Source organism: Pleurodeles waltl, chromosome 3_1, assembly GCF_031143425.1.
Source record: "Pleurodeles waltl isolate 20211129_DDA chromosome 3_1, aPleWal1.hap1.20221129, whole genome shotgun sequence".
Classification (NCBI taxonomy): Eukaryota; Metazoa; Chordata; class Amphibia; order Caudata; family Salamandridae; genus Pleurodeles; species Pleurodeles waltl.
Window position 1 is genome coordinate 1,553,904,408 of NC_090440.1, and position 25,759 is coordinate 1,553,930,166.

General features: G+C 41.6%; 1 protein-coding gene across 4 annotated transcripts in view; it reads left to right on the forward strand.

Moving 5' to 3' along the window:
• Positions 1–25,759, forward strand: part of ACVR1 (activin A receptor type 1) — a 397,514-nt gene that overhangs the window by 161,402 nt on the left and 210,353 nt on the right. For all 4 annotated transcript variants that reach the window (XM_069225144.1, XM_069225147.1, XM_069225148.1 and 1 more), the window contains 2 exons: positions 13,061–13,134; positions 18,730–18,993. In XM_069225144.1, the coding sequence (XP_069081245.1) occupies positions 13,061–13,134; positions 18,730–18,993 (338 nt within the window). The remainder of the gene's footprint in view (positions 1–13,060; positions 13,135–18,729; positions 18,994–25,759) is intronic.

Sequence of the window (25,759 nt, forward strand, 5' to 3'; positions counted from 1 at the left end):
AGTGTTATTTTCGAGTTCTTGTGTCCCTTTTACTAAGTCTCCTCTTATTAAAGTCTTACACTTCTCAAATATGTATTTCACTCTACGGTGCCAAGAAATTCGGCTATGTCAAACCGCCTCTCTTCGGTGGCTCCCTCTGTAGCCTAGAATAATGTTCAGTGTTGCTTATTTAACCAACAAAGCTCCCACTTTTCAACAACCAATTTAATTTTACGGTGAACTCCGACTACCAAGGCATATATGCTGTTTGAAAATAAATACTCCTGAATTCTGCAAATTCCATGCCTTCTGAAATAAAAAGTACAACTTTTACGCCAGCATTGGAAAAAACTTAAGTCATCCTTTTAAAACCTGCTGTGCCAGTGACCACACTGTGTCGATGTTTCCGAGTTTTCCTGATGTGCAGTTGTAAAATTGTGCTCTACGTCCTCCTCTTAAATGTATCAAATGTTATTTTACTGGATTGGTTAAATGTAAGCGCTTCACTGACATTGTAGCTAGGTACGTGTTAAAAACGAATACTGGTAAGAATAAAAATAAATTTAACTTCCTTAAACAACACTACCCTCTTTATCTTGTGGGTTGTTTTTGAATATGAAGGGCCCATATGTTTATCATCTTATCAAAGAATATTTAAAGATATGTACATAAGTCAAATTTATCAACATTTGAAATGTATTCTGACATGTCTGAAGTTTCAGTCAGCTGAGACCATGTCCCCATAAGTTACAAATCCAGCCATCTTATTCTTGGAGCCAGAGGAGCAGTTTTATTTTTACAGCCTTGAGTTATTGGTTTGCTATTGTAGATAGCTGGTTAATTCGACGTCTGTGTGCTTCGTAAATGATTGATTTTTGCACTGTGGATTTTCCTTTTTAAGGTCCACCATGGCATGCCGCTTTTCGGTATGCAGTGAGTGGAATGCAGCAAATGTAGGAAACTGGCTTCCGCCTACTTTAACCTTCCACCTACTTTATCTTTCCACCTTTTCTGTAGTATTGGCATTGCTAACATACACCGTCTGGGTGTTAGCTGTAGTGTGTTTTGGACGATTTGTTTATTTTTGGTCCATCAGTGGAATCCCAGGGTAGAGAGTCAACATTTATGAAGATGCAACACAGACAACTTGCAGAAACTCCACCCTTAGCCCCGATGATGCAGTCATTCACATTCCGACTTTCTCTTGAACTTTCGCAGAGTACGCAGTTTTCTTTCTCTGTGTATTCTGGCGTGGGAACCGCATTCTTAGCATTCTTTACATACTGCCTTAGACATCTGATACTTTGCATATTTCCCCAATAAGCTGATGTATTTAAAGCCCAATTGGCCACAATTTGAAATTCTAGCCCCCAGGCAAAAACATTGAATCCCAAACCAAAATTCTCCACTCGTCTGCAAACCGAAAACTACAGACACTCAAGAATTCGACACTGACTATATTTCACTTATGAATGAAGATTTTAAACCTGTATTTTTCTTGTCAGCTTAACCTTCAAAGCCTTGATTGGTAAGCCATAGAGGCCGGGGTTTTAGGAGTGATCTGTTTGTGATTATAGCTTATTCTCCCCACTGTTCAAGCTCTTGAATACTTCCTTGACACCTACCACATCCCTGTATTTTGTGCAGATTATCCATTGCTTTAGCATGCAAATATACAACTGCTGTGAATCTGTGTACAAGTCACCCGCCCAACCCGTTTTAGTGCAAAGTGTCCATAGATAGAAAGCCTAGTAGCGATCGACTGTTTTGTTTTCAGGCAGTGTTTAAAAGCCATATATCCTACTCGCTCTAAACAATCAAGTTATTTTCTTATCGTTCGTGTTGACTGTTTTTTAAATCCAAATCCGAGGGTGCGTGCCACCCAAAATTGTTTTACCAGTGCGTCATATACATCCTTGCTGTGATCATCTGAGTTTTTATTGTGTTTTAAATTAGTTGAATTTTAATTTAGTATATTATAGAAATTTCAGGAATGTTTAGGCATACAGGGAGTGCAGAATTATTAGGCAAGTTGTATTTTTGAGGATTAATTTTATTATTGAACAACAACCATGTTCTCAATGAACCCAAAAAACTCATTAATATCAAAGCTGAATATTTTTGGAAGTAGTTTTTAGTTTGTTTTTAGTTTTAGCTATGTTAGGGGGATATCTGTGTGTGCAGGTGACTATTACTGTGCATAATTATTAGGCAACTTAACAAAAAAAAATATATACCCATTTCAATTATTTATTATTACCAGTGAAACCAATATAACATCTCAACATTCACAAATATACATTTCTGACATTCAAAAACAAAACAAAAACAAATCAGTGACCAATATAGCCACCTTTCTTTGCAAGGACACTCAAAAGCCTGCCATCCATGGATTCTGTCAGTGTTTTGATCTGTTCACCATCAACATTGCGTGCAGCAGCAACCACAGCCTCCCAGACACTGTTCAGAGGTGTACTGTTTTCCCTCCTTGTAAATCTCACATTTGATGATGGACCACAGGTTCTCAATGGGGTTCAGATCAGGTGAACAAGGAGGCCATGTCATTAGATTTCCTTCTTTTATACCCTTTCTTGCCAGCCACGCTGTGGAGTACTTGGACGCGTGTGATGGAGCATTGTCCTGCATGAAAATCATGTTTTTCTTGAAGGATGCAGACTTCTTCCTGTACCACTGCTTGAAGAAGGTGTCTTCCAGGAACTGGCAGTAGGACTGGGAGTTGAGCTTGACTCCATCCTCAACCCGAAAAGGCCCCACAAGCTCATCTTTGATGATACCAGCCCAAACCAGTACTCCACCTCCACCTTGCTGGCGTCTGAGTCGGACTGGAGCTCTCTGCCCTTTACCAATCCAGCCACGGGCCCATCCATCTGGCCCATCAAGACTCACTCTCATTTCATCAGTCCATAAAACCTTAGAAAAATCAGTCTTGAGATATTTCTTGGCCCAGTCTTGACGTTTCAGCTTGTGTGTCTTGTTCAGTGGTGGTCGTCTTTCAGCCTTTCTTACCTTGGCCATGTCTCTGAGTATTGCACACCTTGTGCTTTTGGGCACTCCAGTGATGTTGCAGCTCTGAAATATGGCCAAACTGGTGGCAAGTGGCATCGTGGCAGCTGCACGCTTGACTTTTCTCAGTTCATGGGCAGTTATTTTGCGCCTTGGTTTTTCCACACGCTTCTTGCGACCCTGTTGACTATTTTGAATGAAACGCTTGATTGTTCGATGATCACGCTTCAGAAGCTTTGCAATTTTAAGAGTGCTGCATCCCTCTGCAAGATATCTCACTATTTTTGACTTTTCTGAGCCTGTCAAGTCCTTCTTTTGACCCATTTTGCCAAAGGAAAGGAAGTTGCCTAATAATTATGCACACCTGATATAGGGTGTTGATGTCATTAGACCACACCCCTTCTCATTACAGAGATGCACATCACCTAATATGCTTAATTGGTAGTAGGCTTTCGAGCCTATACAGCTTGGAGTAAGACAACATGCATAAAGAGGATGATGTGGTCAAAATACTCATTTGCCTAATAATTCTGCACTCCCTGTATTTGAAAAGCAAGCAATTATAGCACAGTACCTATACATAAACATGATTTAAGTCAAATACTGACTATGTTATATTTGTATGAAAAATGTGCCTGCTTCACCATACACACTATTGTATGTTGTGTCCGTTCATACTATAGGGACAAGTGTACGTGCCCAGCGTGGTGTTAAGAAGCTCCAAGAACATTAACATGAAATGTAAAATTGCAGTTGGACCTGTTCTAAATTCACACACTGAGCATTATATTGTATGGTAGTTGCATTTAAATAGTGAGTTGCATGCTACTCTTTGAGAGTGCTTTGGATGGAAAAGTGTGTCTGTCATGTAGATTATATGGGTAATGTCTTGATGACATGCTTGATGTCCAGACTTGCACTTTTCACCTGCTTTACTGATGTGTCTCGCCAGGAATGTAAAAAGGAATGAGATATTGGATGCTTAAGCATGAGGGGCTTGTGTATTGTTAGGTAGTCTGTGTGGAAAGTGTATTGGTGTTGTGGGTGTATGGCATCGCCTGCTCACATTGTGTCAAAGCAAGCCTAGCTGCACATGGGCATAGGTGTAGATGAAAGTGTGGGAATAGGCGCTGCTGCACATGCGGACACCTACCATCTTTGAAGTGATCTGTGTTAAACAATTTAAACCACATTGAATTTGGATCATAGGAATGTGTCCAGAGGGAAAGGGTGCTTCCGTGTTGAGATGCAGTCTTTCATCAACCATAGTATATTCTCTGGAGGAAACTCGGGAGCAACAAAAGAGAATCCCAAAGGAGTGGGTATGCATCTAGCCATGGTACATGTCCTGAAGCATAGGCATTCACATTTTTTTTTTTTACGGAGAAAAAAGTATGGCCTGAGGAGTGACTTAGGGCTACATTCATGCCAGCAGGAGCTGGAGGACAGAGTAAAACACAAAAGTCATGGGGTATGATTTTGAGAGTTATTTCACACCTCTCTTCTCTAAATTCGAACTTTTAAGACCGATCTGACCAGACATTGAGAGATTTAAGGGTCATACTGAGTGGCAGCTCCATTACTGTGACCTCAAGTTAGTCTTGTCTGTGCTCTATCTATTCTCTTAGACAGTGAAGTGCAGAGCTTGATTGCCTTGGTAATCCAATTGGAATCAAATAGTATTGGGACACCAATACTTAAACAACAAAAACTTGAGTTGAAAAGTAATGTTCACCATTGTGCCTGATTAATGAAATACCATGACACACTGGCTGACCAGTAAGATTGGTCACTGAGTTGAATGTTTGCTGCTGACAAAGGTGGTGATGAATCGTAGGAGTCACTCAGACGTCCACCCTTCCAAGGTTAGTAAATTGAGTAACAATAAAATTGTTGATAGGAACATCTGTTATTTTCAGTGCTTTGAAACTTTATCGAGTACTACACATTGCTCATTATAATACTGTACAATTCTGGCTATGCCATCACATTATGATCACTGTGGGACTGTCTAAAACTTTCAAACGTCCAGCACATCCCTTTATAGTGGACTCAAGATGCGTGAATCAAGCAACTCTATTTTATTTTTTTTGCAGACCTAAAACTGGTTAAATTTATGTTTATTTCCCCAATCTATGGATGCCAATATCTCAATTTGCCATTTAAAGGTTTTAGGACAGTCTCCTGTTAATTCCATGCTGCTCCCCTGCTGTCTCGGGATTGATGTGATCACATTCATTATTACTAGGTGCTGCAGCTCTAATCACTTTTAGGATGTAAAACAAAAAATGCTGTCCCTCACAGGCATCTCTTTGCTTTTGTTTCGCAGTGGGAGGTGTATTCTGGTTATGCACCTGGAGTCTTTATTACAGCCTGCGTGTGTTAGGTTAATGTTATTAGGTTGAGCATAGCAGCGCGCAAGCGCTGCTTTTCTGACGTGTTGGTATGTATCTGAGCTTTTCACCATGCCCACCTGACGCCAATCACTACCACTCGTTAATGGGTTTGCCCTTCAAAAATCCTTTGATGGCATCGGTAAATTTGTCCCTCCTTGGGGAGGTTTTGTTACCCCCTTGGCCATTGCCCCTGTTACATGGCTAATTGCACTTTTGCCGATAAGTTTGACTGCAAACAAACTTCTTTTTCCTTTTGTGTGTCTCTTCATGCTGATGCTCGTGGCGCTGGGAATCGGCTCGCTTACGTGAAACTGTTTTACTTTTCATTTTCAATTTATGTGACAAGAAAAGTCCAGTTAGGAGTTTACAATGCTAATAGCTCTAACTCAAGCAAACACGAGACCCATACTGCTAAGCAGGGCGTCACATTAAATGGTCTGATGGGCCGAAATCGGAAAAGAGGAAGACGCAAGCAAATCAGAGGTCCAGAATTGGAGCTTGAACTCCAATTGCACAAAGTCTCATCAGTGGCACATGATACAATTTAAATGCTTAACTGTACTCACGTTCCGGTCCTCCTAGATTGCAGGCATGCTCAATAAACTTTTAAACTGCACAGTGAAAGTGGGTGTTGCAACATGAGCCACAAAACAGGGCACACACTGAGACTAAAAAAAATTCCACCATTGTCAAAAGACTAGATCTAATAATATTAGGTACTCATGTGCAGGGCTGGCTTTGAGAGGGAAGGGGGTGCGGCCGCACTGAGCCCTGACCTGAAAGGGCGGGGGAGCATTCCTTGTGCGTCCAGCTTTCAGGGAGCAATACAAATGCAGAGATAAGTCTTATGATTATTTTTCCTTCTAGAGAGCAATCAGAGTTTTGTCTCTTGGTAATTTTGACTCACCATAGAGTAGCGCAGAGGGTTAATATGCCTGCAGCAAAGGACAGGTCTGTACTTTATGTGGATAGCTGGGTAGATTAGTAAAGCCATCCTTCATCAGTGCTTTAAAACAAATGAAATGTACGTGAGATAGAGGAAATGTAGAGATGTCGGGCACTTTTGCCAGTTGGTAGTGAGGGAATCCGAGGTGGAGGTCATTTGAAGGTGGGAGGGGGCAAAAAGGTTGTTGCACCAGGTGCCACCAGAGCTAAAGTCGACTCTGCTCATGTGGCAGAAGTCCAGATTCTGTGCAGAGAGGACAGTATACTTGGTTTTACCTCAACAAAATGTTTTTTTCCCCAAGGCATTACAGAATTGGGTTGGAAGCAGAGTGCTATCTAAATAGAACCCAGCAGCTCCCTTCAAGTCCACCATTCTTTCTTCAACAAGACCAAAGGATGTAGAGGACAAGACCAAGTGGCTCATCAAAATGGAAATCAAAGGCACTTTTGGATGAAAAAATGCATTTGCATATAACATCTTTTTTGTCTTAGTGGTCTCATGAGGCCTTACCTTGTGCTTAATTTGTAAAATAATGAGCGACAGTTACCAAAGCGCTGCTCGGAAGCACTAATAAATGTCAGGGTGACTAATACTAAGGTATTGTAGGTCTGAACTCACCTTATGCCTTTTTAAATCCACAACGAGACATTCCCTGTCCCCATCTTTCTCTTGCTGCTCCCTGCTTTCGCCCTTGGTGAGTTTTTCCATCTTTCTCTTCCTCTTTCATTCCTGTTTGTGTATTTTTCTCTCGAAATGCATGAAGAGGAAAACGAAGTGCCAGTCCCTAAAAATAAGTGCTGTGGCCCCCCCACTAGCAACCATTGGTTCGAATTAAGCACTGGCCTTATCACAGCAGTGTGCATGTACTGTAAACTCATTCAAACTGGAAATGGTGCAGAAAATCATTTGTCTCTTAAGACACTAAAGAGAAGTGCTAGGAAGGCAGCTAGTTTTGACATCTTTAGTAAGTGAACAGTTTTGTGTCGAGTATAGCCCAGGCGTGTGTTGGCCTCATCATCTAGGAAAGCAGTCTGCTAGCTCACCTTCATTTTACTTGACCACGCCAAGTGAATAAAAGGTATACTTCAGTTGTGACAGATACTCCACACAGGACATACTTGTAAGAAAGAACCCGAAAGTGTGTAGGGGTAGAGTCTTATTCCAGAGTTGCATGCCAAATGAGCCTTGTCTTGCTTGACCTGATTAGTGAGTGCAGCTGGTTTGAGTCAAAGCATGAGCATGGGAAAACTGCATGCAAGGCACGAGAGATCTGGTGGAGAAAAGTCCAGGCAGTCTCAGCTCTGCCCCAGTGAAAGGAACCTGCAACAAAAACCAGAAGACTATGTTCAATGGCCGGTAGAAATTTGTTGAGGAAGAAAGAATTGGTCATATAGCAATTTGTCTATTAAGCGGTTACCCTCCTGTCATCTAGAGATAATGCCTCTACACTGTAAACATCTTAATTTTCCACATGGTAGAAACCATGTAGAGCTGAAAAAGGAGTTTAGTGTGCCCATTCAGTTGTTGGCCTCTCCTGGGCCCCTAAGGGCTCTAATAAAAGGGTGATACATTACTGCTGTGGTGAAAGAGAGATGTGGTACTGTTTTACTTTACTAATCACCGAGCTGAAACACTCATGCACTGACCAAAATCTCTGGAATGCACTTCTTATTCCAAAGAAGACATTTATTATTTCACATCGCAATTATCCTTACCTGAAGGATGACACACTCCAGCGTCCTGGATATGCCTGAGGTCTGCCGGGACTGGACCACAATCCCAAGGTGCCAATTCAAAACAAGACCGTTTCTGATCTTAGTACATTCTTATCAGCCTATGCTCTTAGTGGGAAAGAACATGAAAAATAAAAACATGTGCACATTGTACAATGTGGAAAACTACTTGCAGCTTTTAACGTGGCAGTGGCTAATGCTAAAATAGTCAATAGGCAAAATGAATCTGGTGGTCACTAATGTGACTGTGTGCTGCTAGGCTAAGTGCAACATGGAGTCAGTGGTCAAAACATAAATATCACTACAGGTACATGCTGCCTGCTAGTTGTGATTGAGACTGCGAGCGGGGCTGAAACAATTTCCTGTGCTTCTGGTGAAGTCAGATATGCAATATTGTTTATAGGAGTAGAGGGTCCTATAATAAGCTACATGTCCATTACGTTTTGACAACCAAGGTCTTGTGATAGTGTGAAGTATCACTGTAGCAAGAAAGGAATGGCAGCAGGAAAGACTGGTCAGAGTATTTGACACCGGCCTTGTCTTGGAGCATCAGCCACATGGGCGGGAACCAGGCAGAGGCATGCTAAGAGTATGTACAGGTACTCAAATCTATTCAAAGATTAGCTTTACATACACCTACTAGCCCGATATGCTCTATCCAGTCGGTTGTGAAGTTTCTGTAAGCAGCTGTACTTGCTTCATGCCTTGTGTTCTTCCAACTCAGTCGGTTCCAATGAGCTGCCTGCCTTAGCAGTAGAACAATGGTTCACGGCCATAGTTGTCGCCAACTGACAAAGAGGCAGTTGTTACGGCTTTTCCACAGCCATTATGAGAAGTAGTGGGCAGTTTTTGTTGTCCATGAGACAAGACTATCTGTACATGACAGAGTTCCACAGCCAGTCACAAACTGTCCAAATATATGGCACCTTTTATTTCCAAATTTGAGAAATAAAGGCTTAAGTACCTTGAGCAGCTCTTGCATCAGCAGTCTGAGAATTGAACGTCTACTCATTGAGTTGAGACATAACTACCAGTGCATGACAGAGATCCCCAAACAGCTGAATATATAGGCCTTTCAGTAAACAATCCGAGAGTGTTCAACAGTGCGTTAATGGCTAACGTATTTAGGTAGTCACAGCCAAGCCAAAAGTGGGCCCTTCCATTAACAATATGAGAATTAGAAGCTTCTGTGCATTGTTAACGAGTCATATCTTTTAGTACATAGCCAAGGTCCCAAAGCTGTCACTAGTAGGCCAAAGTGGGCCCTTCCTTGAAAGATCTAAGAACTTGGAAAATTAATTCACTGTGAATGAGACATGACTTTACGTACACAGCCAAGATCTGTACTCTTGCACAACATCCCAAATGTTGGAGTTTGCATTTACTGTCTGAATTAGGGGTTGGGTATATTGTTAACCTTTTTGCTAATAAGTATTCCCCCCATCCCCCTCCCCAGTCCCCCCTGAATGCTAAGCCTATTTATTGGTTATTTGGGATAGTTCACGCTTAGACCTCTAAACTTTTTTTCTGCGTAAGGTATTAAGGCCAATTTTGTGTTGTTCTTTCCAAACATCCTGGGAATTCTAAAGGTACGTGGGATTTGTGTATTCCGCTAGAGGGGTCTAAGAAAATTGCCAGATTATAGCCTTTTTTTGGGGGGGGTAGGGGGGGGGGCGTTATAGCAAAAAAGTATTCCGCCAAAAAATGCCTGTTTTCCTGAAAGAGGATGCCATCAACAGTTTGCTATGCTAAAGTCACCACCTTCCCAGCTTTTATGAGCATGCACAGCCGAATCAAAAAAACAAATTGCAACAGTTTTGCCATTTTTCAAATGGGTAGCACATTTTGTCCTAATTTGTGTGCATTCAACCTTCTTATAGTTTGTCTTGGAAATTGGTGTGAAACCCATGTGTGATCCCGGTAAGCTATAGCTTTCCGTAAAGTAGGCAAAATTCTGATTTCAGAAAGGTGTCGTGTGCAGATCCCTCAAGTTATTCCCAAAGAATCTGTTGAAATGAAAAAAATATTATAATTAAGTAGGAAATAAAGGCAATTCGTGATGACGTTTCCACCAATAATTTCTTGTCATGGTGGCTGGTTTCCAAAAGCTATATACCATTACGTCGGGTAGACCTTTCTGGTTGCGGGGATATATAGGGTTTATAGGTTTTCTGTGAACCTGAGGTACTCTGAGCCAACAACGGAGCTGCACCTTACAATGTTTTTTCTTTGTGTATCAGGTATAGAGCAATTCATATGGTAAAATATAAAGAGTGCAAGATGAATATAAAAAAAACGTATGCATTTCTGAAATGGACACCAGATACAGAGTTTAGGAGCAGTGGTTAAATGCACATTTCTGGAATTTGTGGATATCTAAAGCATATGATTCAAAGGGCATTTTTGAAGATTTCATATTTCTTATACACTGGCTTACATTTGGAAGGCACAAGTGCAAAGAAATGCAATTGGTAGTAACAAATGTTCAACTATTCTATGTTCTAACATGTCTCCCAATAAAAATGGCACTTCACTTGTGTGGATAGCGCTAGGGTTCGGGACAGGAAAGGGCCCAACATGCAACATGTTCATATTACATTTTTCCACTGCAAACTGACCCTTTTTTGTAATGTGGGTAGCTTTGGATTTCGGACCCGTATCTCAGATGGCACCTAGGGAAACCTAGCATACTTGCACATTTTTAAAAACTAGATACCGGGAGAAATCCAGAGTGGGGTGACTTACACAGAAGCCCTTGCAAACCTCAAACCTGGACTAACGAACACAATTGTCTCACGTTTCTGTGATGGAAAGTTCTGGAATCTGTGGAAAGCCACACATTTCCTACCATCCAGCATTCTCCTAAGTCTCCGGATCAAACTAGTACCTCAGTTGTGTGGGTGGGCATAGTGCCTGTGACACAAAAGGGCCCACAACACAATTTGGAGACCTCAACATTTCCTGTCTAAAAATGGACGGGGGTATAGTCGCTGCGGTGTTTGGGCCCGAGCACAGGGCCACTCAGGGAAACCTACCAAACCCAGACATTTTGTATAACTGGACAACCAGGGGAGTCCAGGGTGGTGTGCCTCATGTGGACCCACAACATTTTCCTACCCACAGTGCCGTACAAGTCTCAACGTTTGACTAAAATTACACTTTATTTTGCATTTCAGTGATGAAAATTTCCAGACCCTCAGGGATCCCCAAAATGCCTACCACCCAGCATTCCTCCACTTGTCCCGATAAATGGGCTACCCCACTTATGTGGCTGGGCCTAGTGTCCACGACAGGCACACACCAAACCAAGGTCAGTGGGGGTTTCATTGACCCTGTTTTTTTCTATTAAAAAAAACCCTAGCATCTAATGGGCACATTGGAGATAATCAACTCCAATCTCCCTGGGGGAGGGTGGGGTCATAGGGCGGTGGAGCAGATGGGGTGGGGGGCGGAAAGACTTTGTGTCTGGGGGGAGGAGGGAAGCATTAGCCCATTGCCTTGTGGACCCCCCCCTAGTTCCCCTCCACCTGCAGATACATTCCCTTGGGGTCTAGTGGGCAGATTGGAGGAAAACATCTCCTGTCTGCCCTGACGGAAGGCAGAATGACTACTGGGAGTGATTTGGGAGAGTTGGGGGCCGATGTCTGTCTGTGCCTCCTCCACCCATTTTTCTATTAAGAAAAAAACACACCCTGGTATCTAGTTGGTTTTCTACTCCCTTTCCCCCAGGGGCAGATTAGAGGTAATTGCTTCCAATTTGTCTCTGGGGGTTGGGGGGGGGGGGTGGGGGGGTTAACCCTTTTGGGGATGGGGTTGAGCATGAACCCCCCCAAAAACAGAAAATAGTCTCTGGTGTCTAGGGGGGGGGTAGATCCCAGCTTTGGGATTGCCCTTCTGTGACGATCCTCTAGCCGGGGGCCACTAGGGAAAGACACCATTGAAAAGGTGAAGCAGTTTCAGTTGCTGGGGAAGCTCTTCTGTAGGTGCTGAGGCTGAAAATAGCAAAAGAAAACCCCTCTGGTGCTATCACGAAAGGAATTTCCTGCCTCTAGTGCCAGGAAGTGCTGGAGCCGTCCACAGTACAGGAACACTTCTGTGATGGATGGGTCCAATATGTCCTTAGCATGGAAAAGGTTAATGCGAGACTGTCCTTTCTGCACATGGCAGGGATTAACAGTCTGAAAACTGACTTTGGCTCATTGTGATTACCATGGGGTCAAGATACCCATCCTTCACAAGCACACCTTATTTTATCATTTGCTTAAAAAAAAAAAGATTTTTCACAGGAAAAAAGTTTTAAAATAAGGGGCATTGTGTTTTTTTCTTTTTCGTCTTTAAAATTACCTCTATTATATGCATTGAGCTCAGAGTTCTCCTACAAAGCTAGGAAAAATTGCTCAGGTCGGCAGTGACTAGAAGTACCTTATTGATGTGCTTGTACATTACGTCATGTTTACTGTGTGCATGAAAGACAAGTGAATCTGCACAAATACCCCAAAAGTAGTAAAGCACATGCCAGCATAACCATTTGCATGTGGTTTGAGTAGTATACTCTTGTTAATCGGGGCCAGTGGTATTCGTCCAATACGTGTGTTTCTTTGCATGTACAAAAACACATAGCTGAAGGGTCTGCAGGAAAAGAAAATGGATTCCAGTATTTAGAAAACAATGTTGATAATCTGTCAATATTTTGAGATAGATGAAAGGCAGCACATTTGCCTGACTGGTAAGATGCATAGAATAGCTGTTTGTACAGCTACTCTCTATCATAATTAAAACATCTATGTCTTATTTTCAGTTACTAATTGTTTTTATAAGCTATTTCTCATAATAAAATATAATCCTGTGCATTTGCATGTTTTGCTCTTGATTATTTTATTTTAGAATTGCAGTATTATGTTGTTGTTTTCCCCACACAGGATTCAAATGTTGATTTATTTATTTTAAGTAAGGTTTTAATCTTTTATTTTTGTTTCTTGCAGTTTTACAATGTTGGATGGAGTTATGCTTCTTCCGTTGTTGATCATCATGCTTTTTCCCTCACCTAGTATTGAAGGTAAGTAATTGCCATTTTTGTTTTTATTTTTTTTATTTTATTAAACCAATCTAATAGTAATGAATACGTTTCTCAAAATGGAAATGAGGTCTGGCCAACACCATTGTAACTTTTTGAGTATTCACGAACATACTGGTATGGCATTACCATACCTTCATACACCTCCAAGGAAATAGTTGACATTTAACTGGAACTGAAAATGTGGCATGTGCACCAACCTCTTTTTTTTGTTTTTTGTTTTTAAATGCTATTACCTGGTGGAATTTAAGTGCTTTACAATGTTTTCTGTTCTCACAGGATATGTAGGAAGGTGAAATGAACAGCAACAATATAGTGCAAATTAGGGACTGAATTACACTATTTTTCTAGCTATACGCCATTAATATATGGAATGCATGCAACACATACACAGGGTTAAACAAGTATGCCATGTACATGAAAACCACATATCACATTGTATCAAGAACACGCATGAGTAGAAAACAAATGTACATGACAACACAACATTTTGTAAATTATAATTGTAATGCTGTAGAATAAGTGTGGCGCAGTTTACATAATGAGATTACTGATCTTTATAAATGTGCTCTACGAGTCGAAGGTGGTGACAGAACAATTGTGGAAATCGGGCTACTAAAAGAACACCCTTGAGGGACATGTTAAGTCACATGCCTGAAGCTTTTTTGTTTTATAAAAAAAAAACATTCAAATTCCAGGTAAAAGTAAAATAATGGACAAAAGTTTGTTAAAGACTTGTTATTCCAGTACTCCCCTGGTATACTAAATATTAATGTAAGCCTTCCTATTTTTTCTTACCCATAAGGCGTGATAGCTGGTGGGAGTTTCCACTGACTGGTTGCGAGGCCAATCTAAAGATTTTACTTCTCAAAGATTCTCACTTATCAAAAACAGAAATATTATGATACATTTTAATGGTTGTAATGTTAGCAACTTGATGAGCTATACGATAAACAGTTATAGTTTCATTTTAAGCCACAAATTTACCTCTTAAATCGTTATGAGTTTAAATTGTTAAAACTTAATTTCCACAAGACCTTTTATTAGGAAATGGGAAAGCTATATGTTATCAGTTGCATTGATCTTGTAATACATAGTAAAATTGTGAAGTGTATCTTTTACATTCTGTGAATGGTATTGAGTGATATCACACAATTCTGCTAAGCTTGCAGCACAAGTCTAACTTGCTTTGGTATTTTCTTTTTCTTGTAACACATACTCCTTGGGAGATCTTTAAAGAGATGATTGTACATGTTCTGGATTGCAAGTGAATTAATGTGGCATGTAAAATGATGTGACCAATTCCCAAAAAATGTGACTACTGTTCCATACTTTTTAAAGGCAGCCTGTTCAAATTTACTGAATAGCCTTGTAAGATGTACATATACCATCTTGTATGCTTAGTTATAAGAATGCTGTAAAAGTTCATTATACGAATATTAAGTACTTATGGGCTTTGACTAAGTAAGCTACATTATTGTGATAATTTATTTGCCCATACTTGTTTAATATTATGCATGTTGTAAACCTGCTGGCGATTGTCTGTTTACATTTTATAAAGGATGATCATTTTATATTTATAAACTAAATGGAAGACCGCACTGTAATTCTGCATTTGTATAAGTAAAACTTTATTATGAAGGGCAAAGAAAGATTACAAGTATGAATTTGATTTCTCTTGTTGTAGTGCGTCACATTTTATGTTCCTAATCTTACCTATGAATACTACTATACCGTTAACAAGGCAGATTTAAGACTTTGAGAATCACAGAATGTGATGGCAGATTAATAGAATAAAAACCATAGGCATGATAGCTTATAGAGTGTGCTGGGGTACGTTAACAATGTGAACTGAGTGTTGACTCAACACACAATGATAACTTTGCCCTCGATTTATACACTAGCCTTCCCCCAGCTACACTTATAGAAATACATTTTAATATGTATAAGGAAAGGACCAGTCAAAGCATTTGCCAAGGCCCTCTGTGCAACTCTGTCAGCACATTGTTGATTTTATTCAATTTTGCCGTTTGGTACAGTGTTTTTGTATATGTTTACCTGACAATTCCACTGATACTGCAAACTGCTTCAGTGTGACTTTCATTCTCAGAGCATTAACACTGGCTCACCAGCTGTGTTTGCACATATCAGCTTCTCAGTACAAGACATTCAGGCACTCTACCAGAACGTTTGGAACTGCTTCAGGGGCAAGTCAGATCCAGCCCCAGGTTGCTCGATTTGTCAGCATGGTTTCTGAATTTGTAAATTTTTGATATTACGGTGCTTCACACCATCTACATGGATATGCTATTCTGCTCCTAGAGCCATGGTCTCTGGTTGACTACCGTTTGTTCCACCATCATAACCACCCTGACTTCCAAACTTGTTGTATATTTAGAAGTTGTTTTACAAATTTGATAAGGCCTGGAGGGAATCAAATCAATGTGTAAGTATCCCAGTTTAGGTTGCTGCTGTCCAACTGGTCAAAATAAATTAGCTGAAATTTGAGACCTCGGGGGACAGCCAAAAATGTTGCTAGTGTTGACTCAGATTCTGTAGTTAGGTCTTTACAACTGATATTCACTTGGCAGCATGGAGTATGAAAATGTGTCAGCTAATAAAACCGGACTAGGCAGATTAATCCCCTTTAAGAGCATTGTGCTACAGTAAAGAAAAATATCCAGATAACGTTTTTAGGCTATCTTTCTTGAGAAAGACAAAAACAACCCAGTTCTTCATTTGTCTATTTGAGGAGTTTCACTGGATGGTCACGTTCTACAGCCATGCTGTTTTAGGGGAGCAGCAACCATTTACCTAAAATGTGACTGTTTTGGAATACTAGACTGAGAGAGATATTTCTTAATGTTCATTTATGCCTCATAATACTCACAGTATTATTTCTGACTTTGGTGATCACTAGACTGACCACTGCATTGCCATAGTAAACCTTCAGGATTCTAAGGCAAAAGCCTCTTTCTGGACAACCCCCACCCCTAACTTTTTTGAGTGATGCTCCTGCTTTTTCCACTCTTCTGTCCAGGCCCCAGTAAATGTGCAATGACACCCAAAGTATGTGTACAATTGGCTAATCCTCGATTGGTTAATTTAACATACTTATAAGTCCCTAGTATATGGTACAAGAGGTACTCTGGGCTCTTTAATGGACTGCAGCACTTAATATCGCCACCCCTTTAGTGAACAAGCAAAATGTGACACTGTGAACCTGCCAACTGGACATCGCAAAATAAACCCTTTTGCCATCGCAAATCCTTTCTTTATTAATATTAATAATCCACCACTAGGGAAGGCCTTGGTAGCCTATCAGTCAGGGTGCTTAAAATAAACAAGAAAGGCAAGTTATTTTTTTGCTTAACATACGCTTACAGTGACAACACGAAATTGCTGTTTTCACTGTAGCAAGGCTGGTGGTCCCATTGGTTAACTTCAGTTTCACTAGCCACTATACTAACTTCCATTTGAGACCACCATCAGATTTAAGGTAACTTTTAACATGAAGGTGACATTAAAAAAAACACCCCTTTGTTTCTCAGTCTTTGATAGCCTTGCCTGTTAATCACCAGCAGTTGTCACACATGACATCATACTGCCCCTTCTGCTAAGAAGTGTGAAGCACTCCCAGGAACAGTGAACAAAGAACTGTTGGAGAGGAGTTGTAACCTCCGCTTGCAGGATGACTACCAGGCGGTGGCCACAGACTGTTTAGTTTTAAAGAGGTTACCACCTTAGTGAAGCAAATGGCAATCGCAGCTACTCCTGCCTGCTCCTTTGTATAGGCAGACAGGCTAGCATCTCCTCCGGGGTGAAAACCAGTTGCAAAACTGGTTTCCCAGGAGGAGGAGCTCATTATGCTGGGCACACTCCAGGGGTGTGCCGAGGGCTCCCTCACAAGGGAAGAAGGCTTGCATCATCTTGGATTCTGTTAGAGAGGTATATCCAGTGATCATTTGGTGGCCAAACCCCCAGGAAGTGATGTAAAGTGGGAAGGGTAGCCTCATAGGAACTAGTGCCCCATTGGCTAGTGAGTCCTTCCCTCCCACAAATGATGACTGGCATAAAAGTAGCACCCCAGACCCTCCGTCCTCAGATCATGGCTGGACTGGCAAGAAGACAGAAGAAGGACTGCCCTATTGCTTACTAGATGCAGCAACAAAAGGCTGCACCAAAGACTGGACAGCACCTGCTGAACCCAAGGTATTTGCTAGGAGGACTGTCCCTACAGTGGCCACGCATGGAAGAAGGATCCGCTTGTGCCAGGACAAAAGAAGTGGGTTATCTCCTGTTAAGCTTCAGGGCTGCTAAAAGAGCCTTCACTCATCGAAGGCCCATCTGCCCAGAACACTTACCCACCTATGGATAACGTAGTAGCTCCTATGCAACTGAATTCAGACCTTCTCAAGGTGTCCCCAAGTCGTGGTGCCAATAATAGAAGTCAAAGTGGACTCAGGTCCACCAAAGAAAAGAATTTGCTTACCTGTAAACTACCTCAGAACCAACTGTATCTGGGAGATCCATTATGGCAACTAAACCTTCACTAGACTTCCCTGCTGTAAAGTGGACGTAGTCTTGGGGCTGGGGACGACCCATGAAGATCAAGTCCAGGGTGGGTCCAGGAAATCTCACTGCTTCTCTTCAACATCCCTTAAACATGTTAGCATCCTCAGAATCCTACATCCCCTGCATCAGGACTTCTTTTTGACTGAACCACTTTAAGGAGGAAAAGGACATTGTGGACCCTAAGACTACGACAGCTAAAAAGTCCCTGGATCTTAGTTGTCCATGTGATTGGCCCCAACTCGCTTGCAACCTTCACTCCTCTGTTGAGGCGAAAGTTTCAAACTAGTTCTTGCTCTGATGGTGGAATATACTATATTACCTATATTGAATAGGGACAGCCTGGTATATCCTTCCCTTGAATGAGGCTAAGGTGCTAGGTATTGCTCTGTTGGTGGGATGTACTGCACAACAAATATTGCAGGACGTTACAAGGTATCGCCAGAAGCCAGTTCACATTCAGTGAGTTTCCAATACTTTGTACTCCTTGTCCAATATGCCATCAACGTGTCTCAATAGAGTTCCTTCTTTGTTTCACTAATAAAAAGCTGTAGTCCTATATGTGTGTGAATGTTTTCAGAGTCTCTTTCAAAATGGCTTAATGCCAGACCTAATGTGAACATAGGAAGGTTACGAACTTCTGTTTCCCTTTAGGATTAAACTGTACCATACTCTCTAATGTTCCTCCTTTTGATTTGTATTATAGACACAGTTCTCAATTCGCTAAATTGGAACTAACTGTGGTGAATCTAGCAAACTACGAGGCATGCAGATACAGGTTGTGCAAAACTTAAATTGGCTTTGTTGTGAAAGCCTTTATTCTCCATTGTATATGGATGAGTCTGAATGATATCCTACATTAATTCCAGTACTATTGAAAAGGAGCAGTAACCATATTTTATGTTGTAGGTAGCTAACATGAAATTAGCTTGAATGCGATCAACATACTGTTGTCTGATCACAAAACCTGGAAAAACTATTTCATTTCTCGTACTTTTTTTTCAGATGAGCAGTTGAAGGCAGATATTCCTTCCTACGAATGTGTCTGTGAGGGAATGTCCTGTGTAAACGGAGGTCGTTGCCATGGACAGCAGTGCTTTTCCTCATTGAGCATTAATGATGGTGTTAAAGTTTACCAGAAAGGCTGCTTTCAAGTCTACGAACAGGGGAAAATGACCTGTAAAACGCCACCATCTGCGGATCAAGCTGTGGAATGCTGCCAGGGTACCTTGTGCAATGTAAACATCACCGCACAGTTGCCCACTATAGGTAAGGCACACATGTAAGCTCGGGGGATCATGCTTTCACACCCCTTTCAAACGTTGTCTCAAAGCAATTGCCTGCTTCTGATAGTATTGCTACTAGAACCTAACATAAGATTAGCTTCTATGGATTCTTTACGTCTTTGGTAGACGGCAAGAGTTCGGAAAGTCTATGGAATGCGATCTAATATGGCATAGATCATTGTTTGGTAACAGAACAAAGATTTCAAGAACATGTACTTTACAAAGTAACAGTGCTAAATCCTTTGCGATGGTAAATTAGGGAAACAATTCATAAAACATTCCAGTGTTTTATCACACTGAAGATTCATCACTAAAAATTAAAACACTTATTGTTTGAATCGCTGTGATAATTCCTTAGTTTCTTTGTGTTTGCCAGTGTCTGTTCAAAATATAGACATCTTAGTTTTATTCTAATTTGTTTCTGTATGATGACAAATTGTTCAAAGCTCTTGCTTCATATAGTGATTAGGGCATATAGATTAGGGGTATGCAGATTTGTCCATTCAAGGCTTACTAACGAAAATCCGGTTTGTTGTTTTGTACATATTTTACTTGCCACCAATTGAAAATGTCAACAGTGTTAAAGCGTTTAAAGTTTATGGTGGTGTTTCTAAATCAGAATGCCGAGATACTTATAACAGATTTTCAAGAACAAGCCAAGAGCACATGTCTTAATGGAATGAAAGCTGTTTACCTGAATTGGTAATGAGAAACAGACTGTGTCTTGGACATATTAAAATTAGAAAATTAGATGGTTGGAAGTGATCCACACTTAAGGAAGTCTTGCCAGTGGGTTTAGTTTTTGCATCAAAGTAAGATCAAAGATAGAGTTGATGCTCGGCACACAAAGAAGTGAACACTGTCCCTCTATTAAGTACATTTGTTCCAACTTGCAAGCACTAACCACTGCTTAGCACAGACTTACTGTGTTTTGAGGCTCCCTTTTTCAAGAAACCGTTTACTTTGACTATCCACAAAATAGGAAACTCTTTTCCCACAGAGTTTTCTCACTGCATCATATCAGGATTTTAAATAATCCCAGAAAGAACTTCTGATTATGAGTCCCAACCTGCGACACCTTAAAGTGTGGATTTCTTGCTATACACCTCCATGGTCTTGTATGACATAATAGGATGCTTCTATGTTATCCCATCCCCTTCTTATAATAATACTTTGTAGATTTCTCATATTAAGTTTTGGAATGTTTTCTTTTTCCCCCACCTTATTTCTGTGTTGTTTTGTTTGTCTCCCCTGAGTTTTATGTAATGCTCCCCTTCTTCATACTTTTATGGCCCACCTTTGTTAATGTTAGGTGTAATTCATACTCCTTAATTTAAAAGCAATTATTTTTCTCTTTTTTATTTTACCCTGTTATGCACCCTCTTCCCCATGTGTATATTCTATGAAGTTTGTAAATGTATATACACATCATGTGTGGGTTTTCTCTTAAATTGACCAAATGTTTCCTAACAAGTGAATTTGCTGGGCAGATTTTTGCATGAGAACATAATATACAATGTGGATTTGCTCATGTGAAAGAAGCATTGGCAAAGCCATTAGGTTTAGCCTGTGCAACATCTATTGGCTATGTCAATGTTTTTAACATATTTTGCAGCACCACAGAAAGCTTATAGTGTCAAGAGACCATCAAAGAAAGCCACTGAAAACAAGTATGCCCACCTCTAAAAGATATCCTGATGATATATATACAGTAAATACAAGAATAGCACCATGAAGCCATTCAAAGAAGCCACAGGACTCCACCTCAAACCCAGGGATAAGAGGCTATTGGAAGTAAACATTGCAGGAGGCCAAGAGGCTACTGAAGGATACCATTGAAGTAAAGAATAGAAAACCAGCGAGGTCAGCACCAAGAGACTGTCGAAGGGAAGCCAAGGAAAACAAATACAAAAAGCTCTGAAGAAAGGGGGGTTAAAAAAAAAAAACGAGTGCTGAAGGGCTACCAAGAGGCAAAAACAAACAAGCTCACCACGAAGCAGCTATTTGCAATAAGCTGTAGAAAACAGAGTGTATGTGGGTCGGAAACAACTTGGAAAAAATTCTAGAAAATAACATGACATACTGCCAACAAGACAAAGGCACAGAGAGCGAAAAATAAAAGCACTATGGTGCAGTCTGACGGAAACAAGAAGTAGAAAAAAACTCCAGCAGCACCAAACTGACCAAAGATGACAAGGACAAATGAACAAACCAAGAGCATGACAACCGTCCAGAAGGAGGGGTATGGGAATGATGAACAATGATGAAAAGAGCCTAATTAGTGAGGGGTGGTCGGGGCAAGGAGAGAGAACAGACCGATTTGGAGGAGAGAAAGTGCAAGCAAAGGCGGTTGCCGACTGTTGAGGGTGGGAGGAGTGCAGGGCTGAAGGAGAGAAACGGCTGACACATGCACACCGGGTGCAAATGCAAAAGTTAATATAGAGTACCTGCTGGCCATTGAAAGGACACTGGCCCCCGGAAGTAGTACTTAGTCTTAGCTCCATAGCATGGTTGAAGAATTCAAAGAGGAGGAGGAAGCCAGAGACCAGGAGGAGATGCTGACCGATAGGAAGCAGGGAAATTAGACCCATGGGGGAGCCAGTCAATGGTAGGTAAAGTGACGTGTGAGTCTATCAATGGTAGGTAAAGTAATAGGCAGGCCCTAAGCCACTTGAAGTATTTTTTTTTTTTTTTTTTTTTAAAAGACACCATAGATTTCACAAGCGCTGTGCAGGTGGAACCTAAAAAGCAATTCCGAAAGGTTCGCTGAGATTATTCCTGCAACTTTAGCATGTTTCAATGCCTTCTGTGAAATAATTTGCATCCCTGAAAGTCATAAATGTGCAGCAGTGTAAGATCCTAGATCTCCAGGAACACTTTTGGTATTTAGTTTAAAGAACACATTCTCTTAATGGTTTTACAGTGCTCATATTGGTTTTAATGTAACTCTCCATAATTATTGTTCTAAATGTTTGCAGGCATCAAACACATTTATTTAAATCATGCTTTCAAAACTTCATATATAACGCTTTCCTTTAAAAGGGCACTGCAATTTAATAAAACTGTAATATTTGTCTATTTTGTATTACAAATATTGTTTGGTTTCCGTGAAAGGAAAGAGTGCACAATAGTTCAGCACAGCTGTTTGTAATCTTTGTCCATGTGTTCAAGTTGCATGTTGTTAGCTTTCAAAATATGATCACCTGTGTTGCTTCTATTATTCTGCATGCATTTACATACAAGGAAGAAACATTCAAAGAACAATAAAACAAAGTCACACATTAAGTGTTGCTAATCATTATGACTCTTTTTATATTGGAACAATAGGTTGCATGTTGTAAGAAAATACAGTAAACTAAAAGCTCACTTTTTATTAAAAACTAACAGTTAAGGCTTTGCATTAATGAAAAATATATGCATCTTTCTGAACATCAGAGACATATTGGTGTCTTATAACAGTCTTTCTGACAGCCATAATGTGGCAGTGTAAACTGGCAACCAAAAGGTTTGTGCTACAGGGGCTTGAGTCCGATTATCCCATGGATTAAAGAAAAACAAAAAAAAAACATGAAGGCCTGTTTTTCTAGATTCCTAATAGCATGTCCAGGTTGATGTGAATTCCAAATCACTAGGTCTTTACTGCCTAATACTACTTTGATAAACTCTTCATGTTGAGGCTCCAGAATGTATATGTTGGTTAGGGTAAGAGCCTAACTGTATTTGTTAGAAATGGGGTCTCCAGCTGGCAGTGGTTTGCACTCTGTCCAAGTAGGGACCCTCACTCTAGTCAGGGAAAGGGAGTCACACAGCTAAGATAATCCTTGCTCACCCCCTTCGTAGCTTGGCTTGAGCAGTCAAGCTTATCTCCGAGGCAATGTGTAAAGTATTTGTGCACAAACAGTAACAGTGAAAAAAACACAAAAGTACTCTGCACCAGTTAAACAAAACAGCAAATATTTATCTGAGTAAAACAAGACCAAAGCAAAAAAAATCCAACATACACGAGGAAAGATACCAGTTTAAAAGATTGAATGTGATTGTAGTTCCTTGAAATCAATGAACTGATTGAGGCAAAGTATTTGAGATGCTTTAGAAACAAAGACGATGCAGGCCGCATGGCAGGTAATGCGTCGAAAGAGCTGGAGATATATTGGTTCCTTACTGTTGCTGGGGAGGTGATGCGTCAGTTCCTTACTGCTGCAGGTTGTGATGCATTGCTTGGGACACAAAGGACCTGTGGTGCGGTGTCGAGAAAGAAAATGGTGCCCAGGGACAATGGTTAATGATGCATCGAAAGTCAAGCTGCAATGCGTCATTCTCACAGCGCTGAAGCACACGATGGGTTGGAGTTTGGTAATGCGGTGTTAAAAACTAATGCAGCGGGGTTCCTCTGATGCAGTACAGCAGAAAACTGTACCCTTCATTGAAAACAGTAGTTGTTACCGCAAGCGAGGACCACGCTCCGGTGCAGGCAGCTGCGATGTGTCAAGTCCTTACAGCAATGCATCTGTTCAGAATGACTCTGTGAGTCAATGGCTAGATTTTCTTCTTGTAGCACCAAAAACAATCAAGGGCACGGGCTGGATTTCGCACCACTTGACAGGACAGGGCTCTCTGCAGAGGATCCCAAGTGCTGGCAGTTTAAGGCTCTCATTAGCCAGGGCCACGGTGGCGATTTCACTGCTGACGGGCTGGCAGTGAAGCCTGCCACATTATCGGTGTGGCAGGTTGGCACATCCCTGCTCAGACCGCCAGGGCGGTTGGACCGGCCGGGCCAGAGATGAGCCTCTCCGACCCGGCAGTCCAATGAAGACCACGGACGGTATTATGAGCCGGCTTTCCACCAGTCTTTCTGCGGTGGCAGCACTGCCACGAAAACCCTGGCTGAAAGACTTCTGGTGACAGTGAATTTGTTCCCTGTCAACGGCAAATACGACTTTACCCCCACCCCAGCAAGCACATTACACCCCACCCTTCAGGTGTAGCGCCCCCATCCCCACTTCAGGTACAGCGCTCCCCTTCAGGTACAGCACCCCCCACTGCATACATGCACACGCACAGACACCCATACCCACACACATACACACACATATACCAACCCCTAGACACCCCTCTCTCCCTACCCCGTCGGACGCCCGACTTACCTTGTTCGGCGACGAGGTTGTCCGACAGGGAATGGGTACAGGCGCTTCCACCACCAGCAGCGCCCCGCCATCAGGACACCGCCAGTCTGTATTACAGGTCGTAATACAGCTGGTGGAGTACTTTTGGCGGGGCCGGTGGTGGAACCGCCCATGCACCTCTGCCTGCCAGCACGACTACTGCAGGATTTCCGCCCAAAATGGGGCAGAAATCCTGCAGTACTCGTGATATGGTGGGTGGAGGAGCGCCAGCACTGGCCTTCTGGCACCCGCGGCTTTGGCAGTCTTTCAAAAAGAACGCCAAAGTCATGAGGGCCTAAGTTTTTGATGTCCCTGGATAACCGTGGAAAGCAGGATGTAGAAAGCAAAATCCAGCCCTTTCACTCCCAGTATAGAAGCAGCAAGCAGCAGGCACACACAACAAAGCAACAGGCAGAGTGGCAGTCCCTCCCACAGCATCTATCTCTTCTTCCTGGCAGAATGTGCTCAGTCCAGAAGTGTTCTGAAGTTGTGGTCTGTGAGGCCTAATACTTATACTCATTTCTGCCTTTGAAGTAAGCAAACTTAAAAGGAAAGTATTTGTAGTGCCCAAGAGCCTGCCTATCCTACCCTGGTCGCAGACACACTCCACGGGGTTGGAGACTGTTTTGTGTAAGGACGGATGCAGCCCTATTCAGGGTCAAGTGTCTGCTCCTCCCACCACTATAGCTCCGGAAAACACATCAGGATATGCAGGGCACACCTTGGCTCCCTTTTTGTGACTGTCTGGAGTGAATTCACAAACAGCTCATTTATCATTCTGACCATTGTATTCCATAGAAAGGCAGGGGCATAGAATGGTTAAGCAAAAAAATGCCCACTTTCTTAAAGTGGCATTTTCAATCTTACATCTTTCGATGAAGCTTGTTTTTAAATGTATTTTTAAATTGTGAGTTCAGAGACACCAAAAGCCACATCTCTATCTGCTCCCAACGGGAAATTACACTTAAAAGATATTTTAAGGCATTCCCCATGTTACTCTATTGTAGATATAGTCCTTGCAATAGTGAAAAACAAATTTAGCAGCATTTTACTTTAAGGACGGTCAGTACATGTCCTACCTGTTAAATATACTGCACCCTGCCCACGGGGCTGCCTTGGGCCTCATTGAGGGTGACTTGCATGTAGTAAAAGGGAAGGTTTGAGCCTGGCAAGTGGGTGCACTTGCCATGTTGAAATGGCAGTGTAAAACTGCCCAGACACTGCAGTGGCAGTTCTGAGACATGTTTACAAGGCTACTCTTGTGGGTGGCACATTCAGTGTTGCAGGCCCACTAGTATCATTTGATTGGCAAACACTGGGCACACTGGGTGCACTATACTGACTATACTAGGGACTTACTAGTAAATCAAAATATGCCGATCATGTATAGACCAATCACCAATACAGTCTAGACAGAGAACACTTGCACTTTAGCACTGGTCAACATTGGTATAGTGCCCAGAGTCCTAAAGCCAGCAAAAACAAAATTCAGCACAGGATCAAAAACAGGAGGTCAGAAGTCAAGACCAGGGAAATCACGCCAAGAGTTGACAGGTCTAACAGTATTCAGAACTGAGGGGGAAAGAT